Raw genomic sequence first — 19,228 nt, 5'->3', positions numbered from 1 at the left:
CACCGTAGATCCCTCTAAATAAATTCCCATAAAGCAGCGCCGGTGGCTTGGTCACGTTGGCCTGCTCTTGCCACTTGCCGCGTACACGGTCTGCTTCCGTATTCGAGACACGAGATCCTGCCAGTGGTACGTCATTCGCCCTGTCGCTAATCAGAACTAACCGCCGACGCGTGACTCGAATCCGCTATCGACGAAACGAACGAAGAAGGAGAAGCTGGAAAAACGCGAGAAGATCTGCCAGACGGAGGGAAAAACGTAGAAGAGAGGAAGAGGACGAGAATGTGGAAGGAAGAAGGGGAAGAAGAACGAGAAGAAGAAAAAGAAGAAGAAGCGTAGACACGTCGTTTTGCAGCAGCCATCTTTGCATCTCCCTTTCACCAGCAACCCCATTTTTGCGCTCCTGTTATGGCCGTTCCCTCGCGAACTACCAGCTAAGTCTCCACCTTGAATATTTCCCTCCCTCTTGCACACCTTCCTTCGCGTTTCTCTTCGCTGCTCGCGATCGTGCCAGCAATTAGACTTGCAAAGCAACCGCGAATCTTGCGAAGATCCTCCGCTTCCGGAGCGAAGAGAGACATTTTTGTTAGCTTCTCCACGAGAATGTTCCGTGGATTGTGGCTTCGAGAAGTTCGCTGCAGAGTTCGGAGGTGTGGGTCCTAAGTTTCGGGAATTTCTTTCCCCTGGAAGTTTGAAAGAGAGGGCGGGGGGGGCTAAATATCGCGGAAGCGATATTCGAATTTCTGAGACACGATTGATTTCAACTTTTCTTTTTATTTCTGCGTCCTGAAATAATGATATTAATAACAATGAAATTGTTGAAATATATTCTCAACACGTTCAAAGTTTTCGTTACAGGTCTAACATTCTGAAAAGTATAGCGAAAGAGGTAAAAGAGTTTCATTCCAAATGATCGAGAATTTCTAAAATTTCCTCAGCGAAATTGATACCTCGATCAATAGTTTAATGTTTTCCGAATCGTTGTTCGTTCACGAAATATTACGTAAACGGAGATAGCGCGTAATGGTGACTCTCGCGATCAATGGATCAACCCAGCTCACGAATTGAAATTTCTCAATGCAAGTACGGTCACGACCCCGTTGGCCAGTTAACTGACGTTTGACATCTTTATCGCGTCTTGATTGTGGAAAAAAGCGGGACGATCCATGCGCACGATCGGCTAAAAGAAAGAATCGACAGATTAGATGAAGCGTCGGGGTTAAGAATGGGGTACGAGGCGCGTTCATTAAATCGCGGCTCGTCATCATCACGTTTCCTTGTCCTCGTTCAATTTCCGCTGCAGCTCGTGACGTTTTCGTCTCGACGATTTTTTTATTTCTCGCCTCTTTATTTTAAAAATTTGGAAGCTGCGTGTTCAATGACAAAATTTCTATATTCTAAGCTGTTCAAAACTCCAAAATAGGATCACGGTAAAAGCAATGAAATTTATAACAATTCACAGTATTTACTCTTCGATGGAAGTTTAATAAAAATGTTCTAAACACAATCTCGCAAAAAAATATTTGCCAAGTTACGTAGACTCACAAATTAATCAATGTTTCTCGGCTACGCGACATTCAAGAGACGAAATTGTGCGATATTTAGTTAATCATTTTTTTATTCCATTTGTGTAGAAACCATTTTTGCTTATATTTTCCATCGCATTTATGTCAATTCAGAGAATATCGTTGCATCGAAATCGTTGCGGGCTATCTCAAGTTAACGTAGTGCCTGTGTAGCACGATAAAGTCTCGAAGTAATTAGTCTGATGTTTACACAGTTTAACGTTTCCCTCGTATCTTCGGTTCTCCTCCTACGCGGCTCAATTAACTTACGGCGTACTTAATTAGTCGTCCTGGCTCTTGGCACGCGGCAACAAACCGGCGAGGCGTTCTCGAATCGTTGGCGCCCGGTAAATTCTTCTCCTCGGCTCTTATCTGAAAAATAATTATCTACCGGACCGCTGTAGAATTTTTATCGAGCCACCAAGTTGTAAATAGGCTAACCAGACTGGTGTAACCGGTAATTGAACCGGTGTTTGGGGCGCGCCGATTCTTTCTCGGTTGAAAAAGTTTGGATTGTTGAACTATTGGGAGAAATAAACAAGGAACTTAATAACTAAACTGAATAAAAGTATTATGCCGTTTCGGAGATTTTCATTACTCGATAAAGGTAGTAGAGGAGAACAGAGGATTTTATAGTGTTGGAAAAGTAAGGAGACGTGTTCAAGCAAAGAATTTTAATAAGATTTATTAAGTATCGGTAAATTTGCAAGTATTTGAAAGGTTAATATCCTGTAACTGGAATTCTGTTTATTTATCAGAGAAGAAATTATGGTCGATTATATTTTTTCACTTTAATATTACCAATCATAACGTTAGGTATAACTACCTTGCTACCTAGATGGATATGATGATATTCGTATAGATGAAAATAAATAGATACAATAATCATATTTCTGGCTCAGTAAATATCAACATTAATCGTTCCAGAGTAGCTACTTTTAGTGGGTAATTGTGAAAGTATAAATCTGAAATGCATCAGTTTTATGCATTTAATAGTTCTGGCACTGATTTGAAAGCTAGGGATTAAAATAATTCTCGTGAATAAATTACTCACTCGAATCAAGAGGAAATTTAAAAGAAATGGGTTCTAAGTCACTTAATATAATAAAGGCCAGGGGAATCGAATAACAGGACAAATCGAATTATCCACAATGTCTGTTTAAATTCTCGCGATTTGTAGCACTTATGATAATGCAAATGTTAAACACAGAGAGGATTGCGGCAGATTGAATGAATTATAAATTGAAACGAGCGGAATGCGTTGATGCGAGGAGAATCGAGTGCGTGTTGAGATTCTAATTTATCAATTAGTAGGTAATTATTAGGAACGCGTGCACGCGTCCATTTGAATTGAATGTATTTCTCCCCATCGTGGCGTCACCGCGTAAAGAAAATCTAAACACGTTGCTTGCGTATGTGAACCGTATCATTATATCATTACGTGGCTACTCGTGTACGCGTATGATAGAGGTTTTCAAGCGTACAATATCGCACAAAAAACACTCCCGAGTAGTTAGTGTTCTCAGGTGGCAATAAAAAATTCCAGAGAATAAGTAATACACGCGGAAAATAATTTATTAGCATATTTATTCGCTTTTTTTTTCCAGCGATGTTCTTCGCTAATGAAATCCAAACACTCGTCGTTCGTATGTACGTCATTACTTAAAAACGAGTAATAGCCGGTGTCTTTAAGAAGAGATAGCTAGACGTGTATGTACGTGAGAGGTCTCGCTCGTGTTACTTTAAGCCTACGAGAAGGAAATCGCAATTAAAAAATGACAAATGGTTGGGAAAGGTGAAAGTCTGTTTGAAATTCCGAGGAAAGTTCTAATTTATCAATCGAGCCTGTTTATTTCCGAGAAAGCAATATGTCAGGTTGTTATTCAAAATAAATAAGCAATTATCGTAAATAAATGCGAGTCTTGTAATTAAAACTTTCATGCGCGTTTCGGGCTAAGCGAGTATAATAATTTCGAGATTCATAAATCAATCTTAGAACAAAGAAAATCGCAGCTCTACAATCGATGGCGAATAAAACTATATCTTGTCAAGACCTGCTTTTTTATAATAATTCTATGATAAATAATTCGCACATTCGAAGTAAAATATCTTTATAACAATCTTATCCTTAATTTCTCCCATTAATCGAATTCTTTATTGCCATCTTAGACATTCTGTTTTGAACATGAAATCATTTCGTAATGAAATAACCGTGTGATAACCAAATAGCCATAAATATAATTACCGAGAATGCGCGAATTTATATTCACCCTCAATCTTAATTTTTGTAATTCGTTCGCATCATCAGTAATTTACAGGAGCAGTAGAAGCGATTATAAATAAATAAAGAAACAAATAATGGAAAAAGAAGAGAAAGAATTTACCCACAATTAAAATGAGTTTCGAATTTCCGATAAAGAGTCTTCGAGTTACATCATCCACGATTATCTATCCTCTCGGAAGAGTAACTAAATGAAAGTTTGCAAACTGAACGAAAGGAGCGGAGGACTCGCGATGGAATTAATCATGACCGCGTCACGACGATCATGTCGGGATAATTTGTAAAATCGCGGAAGAGGGTTTTCAAATTTGCAACGATCTCGTGGCGAGTCGGATGAGCCAAGCACGCCCCGGGGAAGAACTTATTCATAAGATTATTTCCCATTTTCGTCATGGCACCGCGCTGTATCGTTATTTAAGTTTTATATTAAAGCACCGGCCCCCGCCACTCGTTTGCCGCGTTTTTTGATGGACGAGCGGCGCGTGTCCTGCTTTCCTTCAACGGATTCGCCTAAACGTGAGATATCGTGCCCGATCAATTTTTCATAAGACTCGGTCCGCTCTCGCGAAAACCGCGCCACCGCCCACGGAATTTTCACGCAACGTCAGGGAAATTCGCCCCGTCGCTGCGCCCGTTTTTCTTTATTACGAACGCGAACAGAGATGCACGCGGCAAGACGCTGCTTTTTTTTTATCGGTTAGACGATCGCCTCATATGTCCTCCGATCCGATTACCGGACGCGTGACGATTCTCCTTGCACTATTCGGGGTAAGATCGGAAATCTCGAGCACGGAATATCTCGCAGTTTTTCGAAAACTTCGTGCAATTTAGAATTTTACATAGAGTGAATACATTTTTCTTAGAGCTTGCGGGGATTTTCTGCGTTTTTAACTTGATGTTTGTGGAATTTAAGATGGTCAGTAGTTTTAAGATTTTCCAGGCATACGTCACGAAGCAAAATATATCTCTTTAAGTGATAATTTACAATTAGACGATTCTGATAGTATTAGTATTATCATGATAGTATTATCATGCTTTCCTTTATGGAAACAGAAATCTTCTTCCCTTGGAACGACAAATTTTGTTCAACCAAACCAAAACTCTCTGTTCCATCGCCAGAAATAACGAATCGACATGTTTTTCAGGTACCTGCAGTTTTAAATTCCTCGGAATCGAAGAATTGCCACCGCAAAGATCTGGCAAGCTCAGAGAAGCTGATTCCGTGAAAACGGAAAGAATCCGGGGGCTCCGCTTTAATCAAGGTCGAATGTTCATTCTCCACGTCCACGGTCGGGCTATCAAATACAATCACCGAACGTGCGGCGTCTTTTTCCTTTTCCCGTAGCGACCGGATGCACAGTCTAACACACACCCTCTTCACCTACCGAAGCCAGAGTCGATTCGTTCTCGCTCTCACGAATTGAATCCAGCCCAGTGGTGGTGAAGCAGTTTCTGGAGGGAAGATGAAGGAGCGAGAGAAGGTTGCCCTGGCAACGACAGAGGGTTTCTCGACGTTGGTTGCCCGGGCAACCTCTAACCGGCGATCCCTAAATATGCGCCAGCAGGCCAGAAGTGGCGTGAAAGAGGGAGGGAAAAGAGGGTGAGAAGAAGAGGTCGAGCCTGTAAGAAGAGGAAAGGGAGAATCGGGGTGAGAGAGGAAAGATCCTCGCCACTGGTTGGCAGAAGGAGCATACCGGTGGGTTGGTAACTGTTACCGCGGAAGGTGAGGAGACCCAGTTAATTACTAAAGCGTTTTAATCGTCGGCAAAGTTCCGACGGCACTCAGGAGTCTGGACCAAAAGGGCTTCGGAGAATGTGGCGGCTGTGTAAATTAGGAACTCGCCAGTTTCCCTCTAGACTGTGTACACGAGTTTGTCTACCACGTTCAAGGAGCAAACCGGCAAGTTTTCACGGGGTGGGACGCGCGGTACGCGAAGCAGTCGAATCTTTATTCCAATCGTCTTATGAGATTTTTACATTATTTTCTTACAAGAAACGAACGATGCGTTTGGCGGGTCAATTTCAATTCATCGATCTTCAGAACATTTATTGACGTTAATGAGCATATTTATAATTCGATTAATCAATAGACAAAACCTCAAAGTGCTAAAAATATGCTCACCGTTGATCCCTCGATTCACGAAGCAACAATATTCGTCAATGTATTACTTCGCGCTTGACCCAGCCAAGTTTACGTAAAGGTTAAACAATTTATCAAATTTCTTGTCCAACTTTACTTGCCGGGAAAAGCCATTACATCATTTCCGTAATACAAAGTAACAAAATACGAAGCAACAGACGATGCCATGGATCTTCAGTCAGCACAAGATTGTTGAAAAGCGTCGAATTCCGGCGTCGATCGGCGCAATACGTTCACCTATTCATCCAAATAGACGAGGACACGTCTGTAACCAAGCTAGCCCGACGTCCCGCGTTAAATAACTTTGCTTAACAAGGTGCTGCCGCCACTGTAAAAAGATTACGTAAGCGGTAATGGCCGCCGGCTCCTCCTAAATTCGAGTACGAAGAGTTCCAGCCACGGAGTGCACCGAGTCGAGAAGCAAGGCGCGAGAAAGAGAGGATGATAGAGGCTGAGGGGGAACAGGAATGGCGAACGGGAAGGAGGAGGAGGTGTAGGAGGAGGGAGAGGAGACACGACGCCCGGTGGCGGGGGTTAATTTTAATTTCCTAATTTTTCCCACCCCGAGGCACAGGTAATTTCCTCCCCAGAAGAGAATAGATGTAATTACTTAACGCCTCCGAGCTCAGAGCTCCTCTTATTAAAAGAGGATCGTGCCCTCGAGGGCTGGAGGGGTGGAAGATACTCGTCTGGTGGGGGTGGGAGTGGAGTGGTGGAAGCACAACAATCGTCGGAGAACGATCGCGAAGAAAGGGAAACGTTGTCGGGCTCGTTCCCTCGAAGATGAACAACGGCGGAGATCAAGCTTCATCGTGCTTTCGATCGTCTCTGGCTTTCCCAGAATATTTCTGCGTCGATCTCTTCAAGTCTGTATTCGTGAAATCCTCCGGAGGACAGTTGCGAGTTGTTTAATAAAAAAAAAAAAAAAAAAAAGAGAGAAGGTGAAAGAATAAAGGAAGAGAAATAAAGGAAGGAGGATAGTTTTCTGTGGTGAAAAAAATTTGAACTTTGTAGAAGTGCGCATCTCGTTGACGGCATTAGAGGCTAAGGTCGACGCTGCTGCCTAGGCTCCACGACAGGGGTGGTTTGCCGAATGCTGTGGGGAAGGGAGGAGCCATCTTGCGGCTGCTTTCAGGGCAGCCACCAATTGATTCATCCCCACTACGGCACCACCATTACTGCAAGGAAGGGGCGTCGATTCAATTCCAGGGCAAAAAAACCGTCTACGAGGCGGAGTTCGCTCCGTAATCCATCCGTCCTCATTGGCCAGGAATAGAGTGGCACCCGTGAACCCACCATCTGTCCGACCAATCCAAAGCCTCTGGGTGGCGACCCAAACCAGTTTTGACTCCGTGGACAGAGGGGAGCCGTTGACTTCACTCTCCAGGCAGATAGTGCTGTGCCGTTGGCTCGTGCCGTAGTGGTCCTAACACTAACAGGTCCTTGCCAGCAAGGAATCCCTGGAATCCGTTCCGTTGCGCGCTCGAATTCACCCCACGGACTGCCAAATACACAAATACGACCCGTGCTCTTCTCTAATCTCGTCAGCTGATCGGTGTTTTCGTTGCTGCTGATTGCGTAACCTGATGTCCAGGTACGACGACACCGTCACCTCTAAACAGTTTTTAACAAGTGTGATCGTCGACCAGTGCACCGTGGACTTGTGTTTTCAACGATGGCCCAGTTTCCCTAGTGACTTTTGCGGTTTGGCGGGTTCATTCGCAAAATTGACGGAAACATGAACATTCAGGGTGAAGATTAGATCCCGGATGGAAAGTTTGATTTCGAAAAGACCGACAATGAGAAATCGTGGCGTGAAACTGGAGTGTTAGTTACCGAGACTGTACTCGCGAAAGGACTAAATGGACTCTCGAAATACGTGTTTCATGAAATTCTGCTTGACTAACTTGGTGGGATTATATTTTTTGGGATTTGGGAGAAAATCGTCGAGGACTTTGAATATTAGATAAAAGACTGAAGCATAGAAGCTGAAAATACTGGCAGGAAGAATTTACATGGAATCCTCGATGCAAGGATTCTTTTGAAAGGCAAAAAGGTCGATTGCCATTGACGGAAACCTCGAATCACGCCTTCCGACGGCTGTCGACTTACCACGAGCACGTTCACTCGCAAACACATTCGCCATCCTTCCACCTCCACGACTACCGATCTTCAACAAACATGATCAATCTTGCTGTATATATCTAAAAGGAACCTCTAAATTCCATCAATCTTAAACTTAAATCTTCCATGTAAGATGTAAACAAACGATTTCTTGGTACATCATCGAAAACTTATCTCACGTGCGTCATACTCTGAAATTGAGGTGTCCAGACCTGCAACAACTGTTCTCGTCGAATGTCAGTTCCCATGAAGTTGAGGAAACTACGATCGTCGAAAGTATAGCGTATCGAGGATAGAGTAGAGGGATATAGATGCAAAATAAGTGAAATCTCTCCGGTGGAGAGACAGCCAGTCGTCAAGTTGGTCCCAAACATGGTCCTGGAACCAGGAGGTGGTCTGTCCTTTCCACTGCCTCCTGGTAGCGGCTCTACTGGTTCCGGTGGTTCCCTCCTGACTCCGGCCAGACTGTTTCAGAGGGCGACACCCGTGTTTCCGTTTCATCTGACAGGATGGCCACCACATCATCCGGTCCTCGGACAGGTTCAAAGCCAGGTACAGCAGACGATGCAAGCTCAGCATCAAGCAGCCGCGGCCGCTGTCAGGTTCCTCAGTCATCATCATCCTCATCATCCGCATCCGGCACTAGGGAACCACCCCCTGGTGCCGGCGATAACTAGCCACCATCCAACCGCCCATCATCTTCATCACGGTGCCGATCACGCGGACGAGGATGACGAGAAGAAAGGTAAGTGGCTTTTTTTCGCGTTACACTTCAAGCTAAGCACCTTGAAATAATGAGCGCAGCTGCGAACTATCGCCGCGAGGATGGCCACGCTTGTTTGGGTTTCGGTTGTTAACATCTTCTTCCTGAATTAACCTTAGGACTGTCAAACATGTCAGGATGAATCAGCTTTACGGTTTTTATTTTTTATATTGCCGACAGTACGCAGGTGTTTTCGGCAAAATTGCTGTCTTCCTCGCGACATTAACGTTGGAATTATCGAATATGTTAGAATGAAGGGGTTCGGATCTTTTATCTTTGAGATAAACTGAAAATATCATACGATAATGAAAGCGATCAGTGTATTAACAATTTTACTAGGAAATAAGATACCGAGGTTCATTAAAAGTAAAAAATGTCTTATACAAGTTCCGAGTGAATGTCTGTCTTGTTTATTTTCGTGTCAGTATAATCATAATCGCATAGTATATTCAAATACGCAGTACAAGTTCGTAGCTTCAGTTTTAATGGAGTTCAGAAAAGTTAATATCCTTTTGCAGTATATAGTGATCTATAGTGATCTATAGTGATCTTCTCGAACACTTTAGTTCTATTGATGGAATGATTGTTTGACAACTTTGTATTAATATTCCTGGTTTTATTACGAGTCTTTCTTGCTTGTGTTATTCTTAGATTCATTACTGTATATGATGTTTTGATATGTTCTATTTTAAGCTGCTATGTTTATAGAGGAAAATGCAGAATGACTTTACGAGAGATATCTGATCCACTTTTGCACTAAATTGAAACACAATTTCGAATTCATTGCCACGTTTCCTTGCTACGATAGTTTGCATACTTATAGCACGGTAAGCTGCAATTTTGAGGCAAGTAAGATAGTAAACTAGCAGGTTACTTGCTACTTTGTTGCTTGATTTACAGTGCGAATTAAACCCCATGTTATTCTCGTGCTTCTAATCTTGCTCTATATTAATAAGATTAGAAACTAGCCTCTTTACGTGTCTGATAAAATCACGATCAGGTTCACATCGAAAAATTCAGTTAACAGTATAATTGCGAACGAATCCTTTTTATGAACACCTTACATTTCATATATTCTCTAGATTCTTCGATTGAAACTTTCGTCCTAGTAATACAATAGTAATATCAACGAGCCTTGTTTTTCCTTTCTTTCCTTTCTCAGATATTTAAGTGTATAACGTACCAACAAGAAGAGCAAAAAGGTAGTTCGAAATTTTAATACAGATTCGCGTATTTCTACGTAATAAACGCAAAGTAATTTCATCCATTACAGCACGCTGTCCTACGGTTGTTTATATTATTCTCCTCATGAAGTATAACTCAGTTGAACATTTTGCACGGTGACATAAACGTTACTGTTACGCTTCTGGCCGCGACTCAGAGCACAGTCAAGTAATTATCATAAGCTGGGTTATTTATAATACGTAAATACACCGGAATATCTCCTACTAATATTTAACATCAACTCAATATCTAAAACCAGTTTACTCCTAAAACCACACCGACAAGCTTACACGTTGCAATTTTCGCCATCTCAAAGTACGTTTAACAACCAAATACGCTCGATTACGATACAGCTACTGTTCACCCCAAATACCAGAAGCCTCGCGTTCAAATCTAATATCGGCGATGCATGTGCCGTTTGGTACCGTTTCTTCTAGATCAACTGAGCCTTTGACTAGAACGTATTTTCGAGATACGTTCGGAAAATGGTCTATAGGGAGTGTCGTAACACGGTCAATCATAAGATCGTTTCTGACGAGCCCCTGGGATCGCTTACAGGGTTAGCCCCAATCCGCAACGCCCTTTTTCCACCCTTCCTCCGAGCTGACGGCCTGAAATCACGTTTCGTGTACGAGATCGAGGGTGGAAATCTGTTTTTTACGTGATCCCATTCATGTCCCTAACGCTTGTTTATGCCTCGAAGGGAGCGCCACTTAACTCCATCCCTGTCCGACTTTGGGCGCAACTTTTTCTGTCCGTTTCGTGAAAACTCGCGCAAAACCACGGCGATCTTGAAACCATGTCCTCGCTTGTACGATTTCTGCCTTATTTATCGGTGGCAGATGAGTCGTCGTTTTAGAAAACGGTGCTCGAATCATCATAGATTTACGAGCGCCATATAGATTCAGAAGCAAACTGTTTCCTTTTTTTAGAGGTAATTTTGTTGTTAGCGTCCAAGCGATATTCTGAGTCCTGCACGCGTAAATGCTTGGTAATTCTTTTCTTTGCCGCGATGAAGAATCTTTTTTGCTCGTAAATTTCCGTGGTTTTTGCGTCATAGCCTTAATATTATCAATTTGTGTCTGAAAAAGTTTTCCTTATCGTCGTATTTCACTGCCTAAATACACGTATAGTGTCATGCTATACACATCAACAATCTATCAATCAGTGAAACGGTATCGCTCTTGTCCTGTTATATTACTTGCCATCTATATACTTTCTGTACTCCCCGCAAAATTGCAACATTAAATTAAGTAGCTTGCAATTATCTTCTGAAAAAGTAACGACTTTGGTTATTTCAGATTCAAGTTTTGAAGAAGTCCGCCTCATAAAATGACGAAATAGTAAACAGACGTGAAACAAATTTTCTCCAATTATTAGCTTAATTATATAATAATTATATTATTACAATACATTATTACAATAAAGTTATATAATAAAAATGTAATAACGGGCGAAATAAAATACATTTCGCCACGATGTACTGACAAAACTTACTGCAGTCAGGAAAACAATCGTCCCAAAATAATTCAGCGCAAAAATTAGAAAAAAAGGACGATAGAGGGCCGCTTAAGTGATACTTCTAAGTCTTTCGAGCGTTTTCATAGCACGCGGCGCGGTTAAAATACTTCTCTTTCTAATTTCGCTAATGGGCCAACCAGCGTAGGCAAGCGCACGTAACGCGAACTGCATGTGCGCAACCTAACTAATGAGTTCCGCGAGTGTTGAACGTAACGCTGTTTAAGATAAACGTGTCACGCCTGACAGCCGTGAGAGATCTGCTCCGCGAAGTTGTCTTATTTCCTCTCCTCTTTCTTCCCTCGTATCTTTGAATGTCTCGCCGAGCCTCGTTTTCACTAAATTTATTGGCCATCGCAATCAATTTCGAATGATCTCTAGGAACCAGCATCTTGTAAATAGCCATCGATGCGCCTGAAAACGGTCGGAAAGCGTATTAAAAAAAAAAAAAAAAATTGGAACATTAAAGGGAGAGTATCGGAGGGAGTATTAAAAAAAATCAGAAAATACGTGGTACTCGTAAAAGATTGGCAAACAGTGTCGTAATTTCAGTCAATGTAGTATAAATTACATTTTTACGGTACTTCCTTCCGTAGATGTCGAATGTAAGGTATCTTTTTAGACATTTAATTTGTGTGTAATTGATAAAATGATATAATAGACTAGAAAGTAACTGACAAGAAACTGGTAAATTATCGGGAATGCCGGATCCCATCGACATTTAATTAGACGAGGGAGTAATCGAAGTTCAGCCGTCGATAATCGTCGGTGGTTTTATTGTTGCGCCGCCGTTTTATCGTCCTTGCTTTAGTCGATTTCTTGTTGGGAAATTACGTGAAATTTTGTATTCGATCTCCTACGAGCAATTAATTCCGAGGGACTGTTCACGACGAGTAATTATTGTGAACTGATTATAGTCCACGCTCGGGAGTTATTGAGTTATTTTAGTAATAAGGATAGCTTGAGGAAATTGATCGGTTTTCGTGGAATTGTAATTGGAAGTCTGCTTTCTGATGGGCCACTGTTTGATACACGTAAATTTATTTTTATATATATTATTTTCCTGCCGAGCTTCAGAATAGTTTCATGTATTCCCGGCCTTCTCTTAAATTTACCTTTCAGTCTATAATTATAAGAGTTGTTTATCCCTTTAGAAGCAACATCGATCAGGTAAAACTAGGTTCTTTGATCATGATTCTATGAGCTTTATCACGTCGTTGACATTAAGTTTTCGATTCTTCTATTTAAAGATCTATCCACTTTCGCAATCGGAGATTTATAGCTTCTGCAGATAGATTAGGAATATTTTTGCTTATTTACTACAATGTTGCATCGATTATGTAAGCGATCTATGTAGCGTATCTACTTCTTTCTACATTTTTCCTTTCCACTTTTCTCTCGTCGTAGATTTTCACTTCAATTACAAAATTCCTGTGGCCTCGAACGTATCGGGAATAAACGTATTCAAAATCATTAACTCTGTGTAATAATAGATCTGAATCGTATTTAGAAACCACGATTCTAAATCAACGTTCCCACACTCGACCCTCACGACTAATCTATTTAAACCGTACTATCTAATCGTCGCTATTCAACAAGCCACGAAATAGAACGTGCGGAAAATTGCGCAAATTGTTTCTATTTACTTAATCTCGCGACAAGCCACGATGCATGGCGCGTATCCTGTTGTAACTTTAATTAAATCCGCGTCGCTAAACTCGTTCGCTGATTAATGATTTCATCTTCCAGTTTTGATGTTACACTTTGCCAATATTGCATTCCTCCAACCTTGAGCGAATGACAAGAAATAAAGCGAAGAAACGTAGCGTAAGAAACAAGCTTCACCGTAAAAAGTTACTTCTTGCAACTAAACTTCGGTTAGAGATAACAATTGAACAGAAGTCGACGCGGTACGGCGTTTAATGAAGCGATCGCGAAAGCGTTTATCTGAATCGACCGATGGAATCCAATAATTTCCTCTTTATTAGCACCACCCCGGCGCGGCGGCTAATTACAGCAAATACATTATAGGAAATTAACGTTCGGAGGATCGTCGATTCGTTGATCAGTGACAGAGGCTTAATTAATATTCCGCTCGGGAATAAAATCCAGATAAACCGGCGAGAAAGTGGCAAATCGAAAGAAAACGAGAGAAAAAATAATCCGTCGCTCCGTGGCTTCGTATACATTTCTGCGTGAGATGATTCTACTGGTGAGACCTATAATAGCTTTGAGTGTCTGCGATCGGTGAATTGGTCCAAGTTACCGCGAAAGACCAAAGTTGCGACGCGGCGGACGCTAAAGTTAGTTGTTCATTGCTGGAAACTTGAGTTTAATTCGCTCCGGTATGTCAGTTTTGGGTTTTAGACAAACACATTTAGGTTTGCCTGTTTAAACCTCGAAATTGTTCATGCTTGGGTGTTCTTAATTGGACCGTATTTAAATTTATTCTTCTAGATTGTCGCGGTGGAAGAATTTGTGTCTAGAAATTCGTAATCTTTACAGAATATGTACTTTAATTATTCTGGTATAACATCTAACACAATAATAAACAAACAAGAGGACTTTTAGAGATTATATTTGGTATTGTAATACCCTTTTATCTATAATATTGTCATATCTTGTAACCTACTAATGAGCCATCCAGAAGCTAAACCAGTCAACTCTCTTCTTCTAAATTGTGGTGAAAAAATCAGTGTTTAGAAATTCGTGATCTTTACAAAATATACGCTTTAATCGTTCTAGTATAAAATCTAACATGGCGATAAACAGACAAGAGAACTTTTAGAGATCATACGTGATATGAAGTGTCAGTGAATCCATCTTGTAGTGTACTAAGGGTTAAATGAGCTACACAAGATCTAAACCAGCCAACCGTGTTAAGTATAGTTACATAATGTCTCAAAAATGAAACTCTAAAGATCAAATCGTATAATTCACTACTGAAATTAAAATCTTTTTAAAAGAGCGAAACTGATCAATTTGACTCAAATTCGGGACACACGAGTAGATCCTAGATTATTTCTAGAAACCTTCTACGTAAATCTTCGATCGAACAATCACGATAAATCTCATTGTTCGTATTATTCGATGAAAATCAAAGTTGAGAAACCTATTGATCTGTTTCTAATCTCGATCGAACGTCTCAAACGTCACAATTAATTACACGCACGGTGACGTATAAGCCTCTAGCTTTTAACGAACGTCTTCGCCTGTGGACGCGGAGCAGCGACAATTTTCCTGGCCACGTATCCTAGATGCCGAAAAAAATTCTAGTTTACATAATTGTCTCGCGATAGGATGCTCGCATAGTCGCGTGCGTACGCTTTACACGATCGTTCAAGTTCTTCAGACGATCGTTAGAGCACCGGCGAGAAATCGTTGGCCTTTTGCCGTCGCGTCGGTACACGCCTATCCGGTGTTTGCTCCTCGAAGCTCGGCTTCTAAATCGCGGCGATCCGTCTTGATCGCTCGATCCGCGGCTACGTTCGTGGAAATTGCACGATCTACTCGGTACAGATTACGTGGAAACGCGTGAATAATGACCGGTTCGCGACACCCGAGCGATGCCCGGCCGGCTCGGATGAAGTCCTCCGCGACGATGAAAGCGGGAATGCGTTCGTTCCGATCTATATCGCGTTAATTTCTGTCCGTGGAATTGCACGTGTGATCGATGATTGATGACGTCGTGTTTCTCCTTCGCTTCGTTTTTAGTATTCATCGGTCTTTTAGATTCGACGGACTGTGGATTTTCATTTTTGCAGACGTGAACTTTTCTTTAAATCATTTAATTTGGTATAACATTTTTAATTGTGACTAAAGGTAGTTTTGGGAAACCACGACAACGTACTTTTAAAGAATTTAAAATTATTTAAGGAGATTATATACTCTTTAGTTAGACGTAGTTTTTAAAAATTGCGATTGGGTGTTTTAACTGTTTAAGTATCGTAGGTAAAGAACAAAAGGAAAGTTTTATGCAGCACGGATATCATTGATTTATATTGAGTCAAAAATTTCTAATTTCAACGTATAAATTAAAATTTATTTATACAGAGATATATCAGGTGTTGCTACTATATCTTCTCGATGTAATTAAAAAAGGAATTCATACACGCGCAAAGATCTGTTATTGCGTTACAGTATTAGCTTGTAAAACGTTACGTGTCTACGATGATGGATCTTTTCATCCACAGATTGAGACGTAACGCAAAGACATGTTGATAATGTGATTTATTCGAGCTTCCGTAAGCGATCTCAACGGAGGATCGTTAATTCCAAGATTATTTTTTTATATCTACCGCGATCCCATCGATTCATCTTACCCACTGCTTTCATCCAACTCGACAAATCAGTGGTTTTTGTGTCAACTCGCTTAATGCTAGTTCGTTCATTCGGTCTAATCGTAAAATAATGACAGGATGCCCCACGATAACGCGACCGCTTCTGAAAAGAAGCCGAAGTCATTTGGATGCCACGAAATAAGAAGCGTCATTCCTTCCACGTATTAGATTCCAAAACCAAACCCTAGCAAGTACCTAACTACTTCATTTAAAACAAAAAGCACAAAAACAGAAATGAAACTCAATCAACCCGTAAAATAAATTCTTTTTCCATATGTTTAACCCGTGACTGATAAAGCGAAGTCTATCACACCCTAGCAGATTTCATTTTCGCGCTACTATAGAAAATACCCGTCTTGAGACATTGAGCGCATCGGTAATTTTTACTTCTGTCGTAATTTGGAAAATACTTCCGTAGAACTTGCTAACAAATCGATCGTTATCCTAGTTACGAGTCAAGAAAACATACACGCTCTTATCCCAATATCGTTACGAATTTCTCAAGTATTCGTCGGAAATTCTCCCAGGATTCGAGGCAAGAAAGTTGAAATGGAAAAGCGATAATAGCTTTAACCCAGGCTCGACGATAAAGAGAAGGTTCGATCCCCGTCGACTCGGTTGAGAAAAACGCCAGGGAAGAAGCTGGAAATCGGCGGCGGGTTCCCTCCCCCATCGGCTAGGGTGGAGTGAGAGGGTGTCGTGGGGTCATAGTCGTGTAGAAAAGGAACAAACAAAACGGGGACGGCTCCGGGTAATAACTTAATTTAAACTAAACTACAGTTTAATAATTCTCGGCCAGGTCGGCCGTGGAAGATGCAGCGGGCAACCAGCAATTTCAGAGCCGTCGTTAACTGCCGGTCGTTAGTCCCTTTTCAAAACTTCTTTCTTTCTTTCGCCCCCTCTTCCATCTCCAATGGGATCCCTTTCGCCCCTGACTGTCTATCCCTTTCCTCCTTCTTCTCTCTCTATCCCGTTCTCTTTTCTCTCTTTCCTCTCGGTTCGTCTCGCTTTTCTTCTTCCACTCGTACGGATCACCATCCTTCGCTTCTCGCGTTCCTCTGGTATCGGCAATAACACCAGCCAACGGTGTTACTACTACTAATGCTAACGGCGTGGCTCGGTCACGAGCTAATTTTCGAGCGTGGCTTGCGTGCCACGCTGTGAATCTCGCCACGGGCCCCCAGAAACGCTCGCGCCGCGACCGACAAATTGAATCGTCCTCGGCCTTCGTCCGCTCTCCGATTCTTCGAGCTGGACGAGGTGAGTCTCTCGCACGTTACCAGCCCCGATACTCGCCAACGACGAGCTCGTTGCACGCGACTGAGTCTTCTTTAATGATTTTTCTTGCGGTCATTTCGTGGATCGTGTTGTATGGGATGGTTTAAAGAGGATCACGAAAAATGCATTATATATTAAGCGGCAGTTTGTATATAGTATAGTGTATGGGTACCTTTGAAGTTTGGCACTCGGGAAGATGTCTTTGGTTGGCGTAACACACTTGTAGCAAGTAATTTCATCGCTTCCATGAAATTGAAAGTCGCCAGAGTAAGTGTAAAAGGTAGTCGCCATACCCCTGTGTCATTAACACGTTCACTGATGCTGAACGAATTTTTATCACGGTATATGGTAACGAATAAGTTTTTTACGATCTATTTGTATATCGTAAAATTTTATATATGCGAGAACTTTTGCAATTTTTTAATAAGATATGCATGCTAAGCGAACGACATGAATTGTAGGATATATTTTAAAATATTAGCTGTATTAAATATGTAATCGAGGACTGTCGGAGACAACATACGTTATCTTATAACATTAGCGATAATCGTACGATAGTCCGTCTGAATTGGAAATCCGGTATCTTGTACTTAGAAATTCGAGACGGTAAATTTTTTTAAGCACATTTGTCTAGTTTCAATTGCTTTGAAAAATGTTAACTCGCGATTGAATTTCAATCGTCCTTCGACTTCTATGGTGTTCTAATTGGTCATCGATTGTAACTTCCGTACAATTTTAGCGGATCTATTACTTCTCGTATGTAGCTTTCCTACAGTATTTTCTAAATTGGTATAACGATTATTCTTAACGATCGCTGTGTCATGAAGTGTTTCAATTATTTTTCAGATTATTTTTTACTGAATCAGCATACTAATTAAAAGAATTGGTTGACGTCTTGAGTAATAGCTTGCGTTTTTCTCCGGTTGTTTAAAACTTGAAACAGATATAGATTTGTAATATTGCGAAACATGTTGTTTACTTCTCGTTATCGATTTCCTTTGAATTATGTATTAATATGTTTAATTTACATGTTTTATTCTCGTTATTCAGTTATCGTGCAAGATAACTGCTTGGGATTTAATATCAGTACTTTATTAAAAAGCGCATCAATAGTCGATTCTTCTATTACAAAATCTCGCGCTCGATGGCTGGAAAAGGATTTTAGGGAAGAGTACACGAATATTAAATTAACGGAGTGGGTATTACACGCAGGATCTGAAAGCTTTATATCTCTCTTGAAGATAAGATAAAAACTTATGGTTCCGGATGTTGTTCTGAAACTGGAATCACCAGATACATCGACTGTCGCTTTTAACTGTTCGATTAACGATATCAGCGTGTTACGCAAGTCCTTATCTGCGATTCTTGTCGAATTAATAATTGCCAGCAAAACGCTGACTCGAACCACTTTTGTTCTAATCATAAATTTCAAAGTCGTTAAGTTAGCACAAACATAATTTAGATTATTGTTTACTACTTGCCTATTACTACTTACAATTTCAAGTAAAAATTAAAAGAAAATTCGCTGTTACATGCTTTAAGTCAATTTATTGATCACGCAAGGAGTTAAAGTCATTTTCGATTCCAATAATCCAAACTAAGCAGCTCAAAAGTCTCAAATTTTATCACGAGTTTGATCATAAAATAGCGATCCCGATACAGACCTAAAATAGCGATTATCCGACAATTTAATCGACTGTTTTTCACTCGTTGTCGTGCGTCCAGCGAGACAAAAGGAACGTCGATTAAATAGCCGGTATTATTAGAGAGAATAACAAAGAGAAAGAGAGAGAGAGAGAGAGAGACAGGGAAGGCGAGGGATCGTCAAAGGAGCAGTGAGAAAGATACGGCCGACAAACTATAAATACGCCATGTATTTATATGCCTCGCTAATTGTCTCTGATGATAAGGATCTCCCTTTTATTACTTTCTGACTAGCTTCTCTGTAACTTTACCAAGACTCCACCTCAACCCCCGCGCCTCCTACGTCCCTTCCAC

The 19,228-nt window shown here is 41.1% G+C and overlaps 1 protein-coding gene across 4 annotated transcripts in view; it reads left to right on the top strand.

Moving 5' to 3' along the window:
- The window catches only part of LOC126873304 (protein zerknuellt 1-like), a 171,640-nt gene that overhangs the window by 119,648 nt on the left and 32,764 nt on the right, over positions 1-19,228 (top strand). For all 4 annotated transcript variants that reach the window (XM_050634033.1, XM_050634032.1, XM_050634035.1 and 1 more), the window contains one exon: positions 4,989-8,852. In XM_050634033.1, coding sequence (XP_050489990.1) covers positions 8,480-8,852 — 373 coding nt within the window. In that variant the 5' untranslated portion in view covers positions 4,989-8,479. The remainder of the gene's footprint in view (positions 1-4,988; positions 8,853-19,228) is intronic.

The sequence above is a fragment of the Bombus huntii genome, chromosome 14 (assembly GCF_024542735.1).
Source record: "Bombus huntii isolate Logan2020A chromosome 14, iyBomHunt1.1, whole genome shotgun sequence".
Lineage (NCBI taxonomy): Eukaryota > Metazoa > Arthropoda > Insecta > Hymenoptera > Apidae > Bombus > Bombus huntii.
The sequence above is the reverse complement of the archived record's forward strand: the minus strand, read 5'-3'. Positions and strand labels throughout refer to the sequence as shown.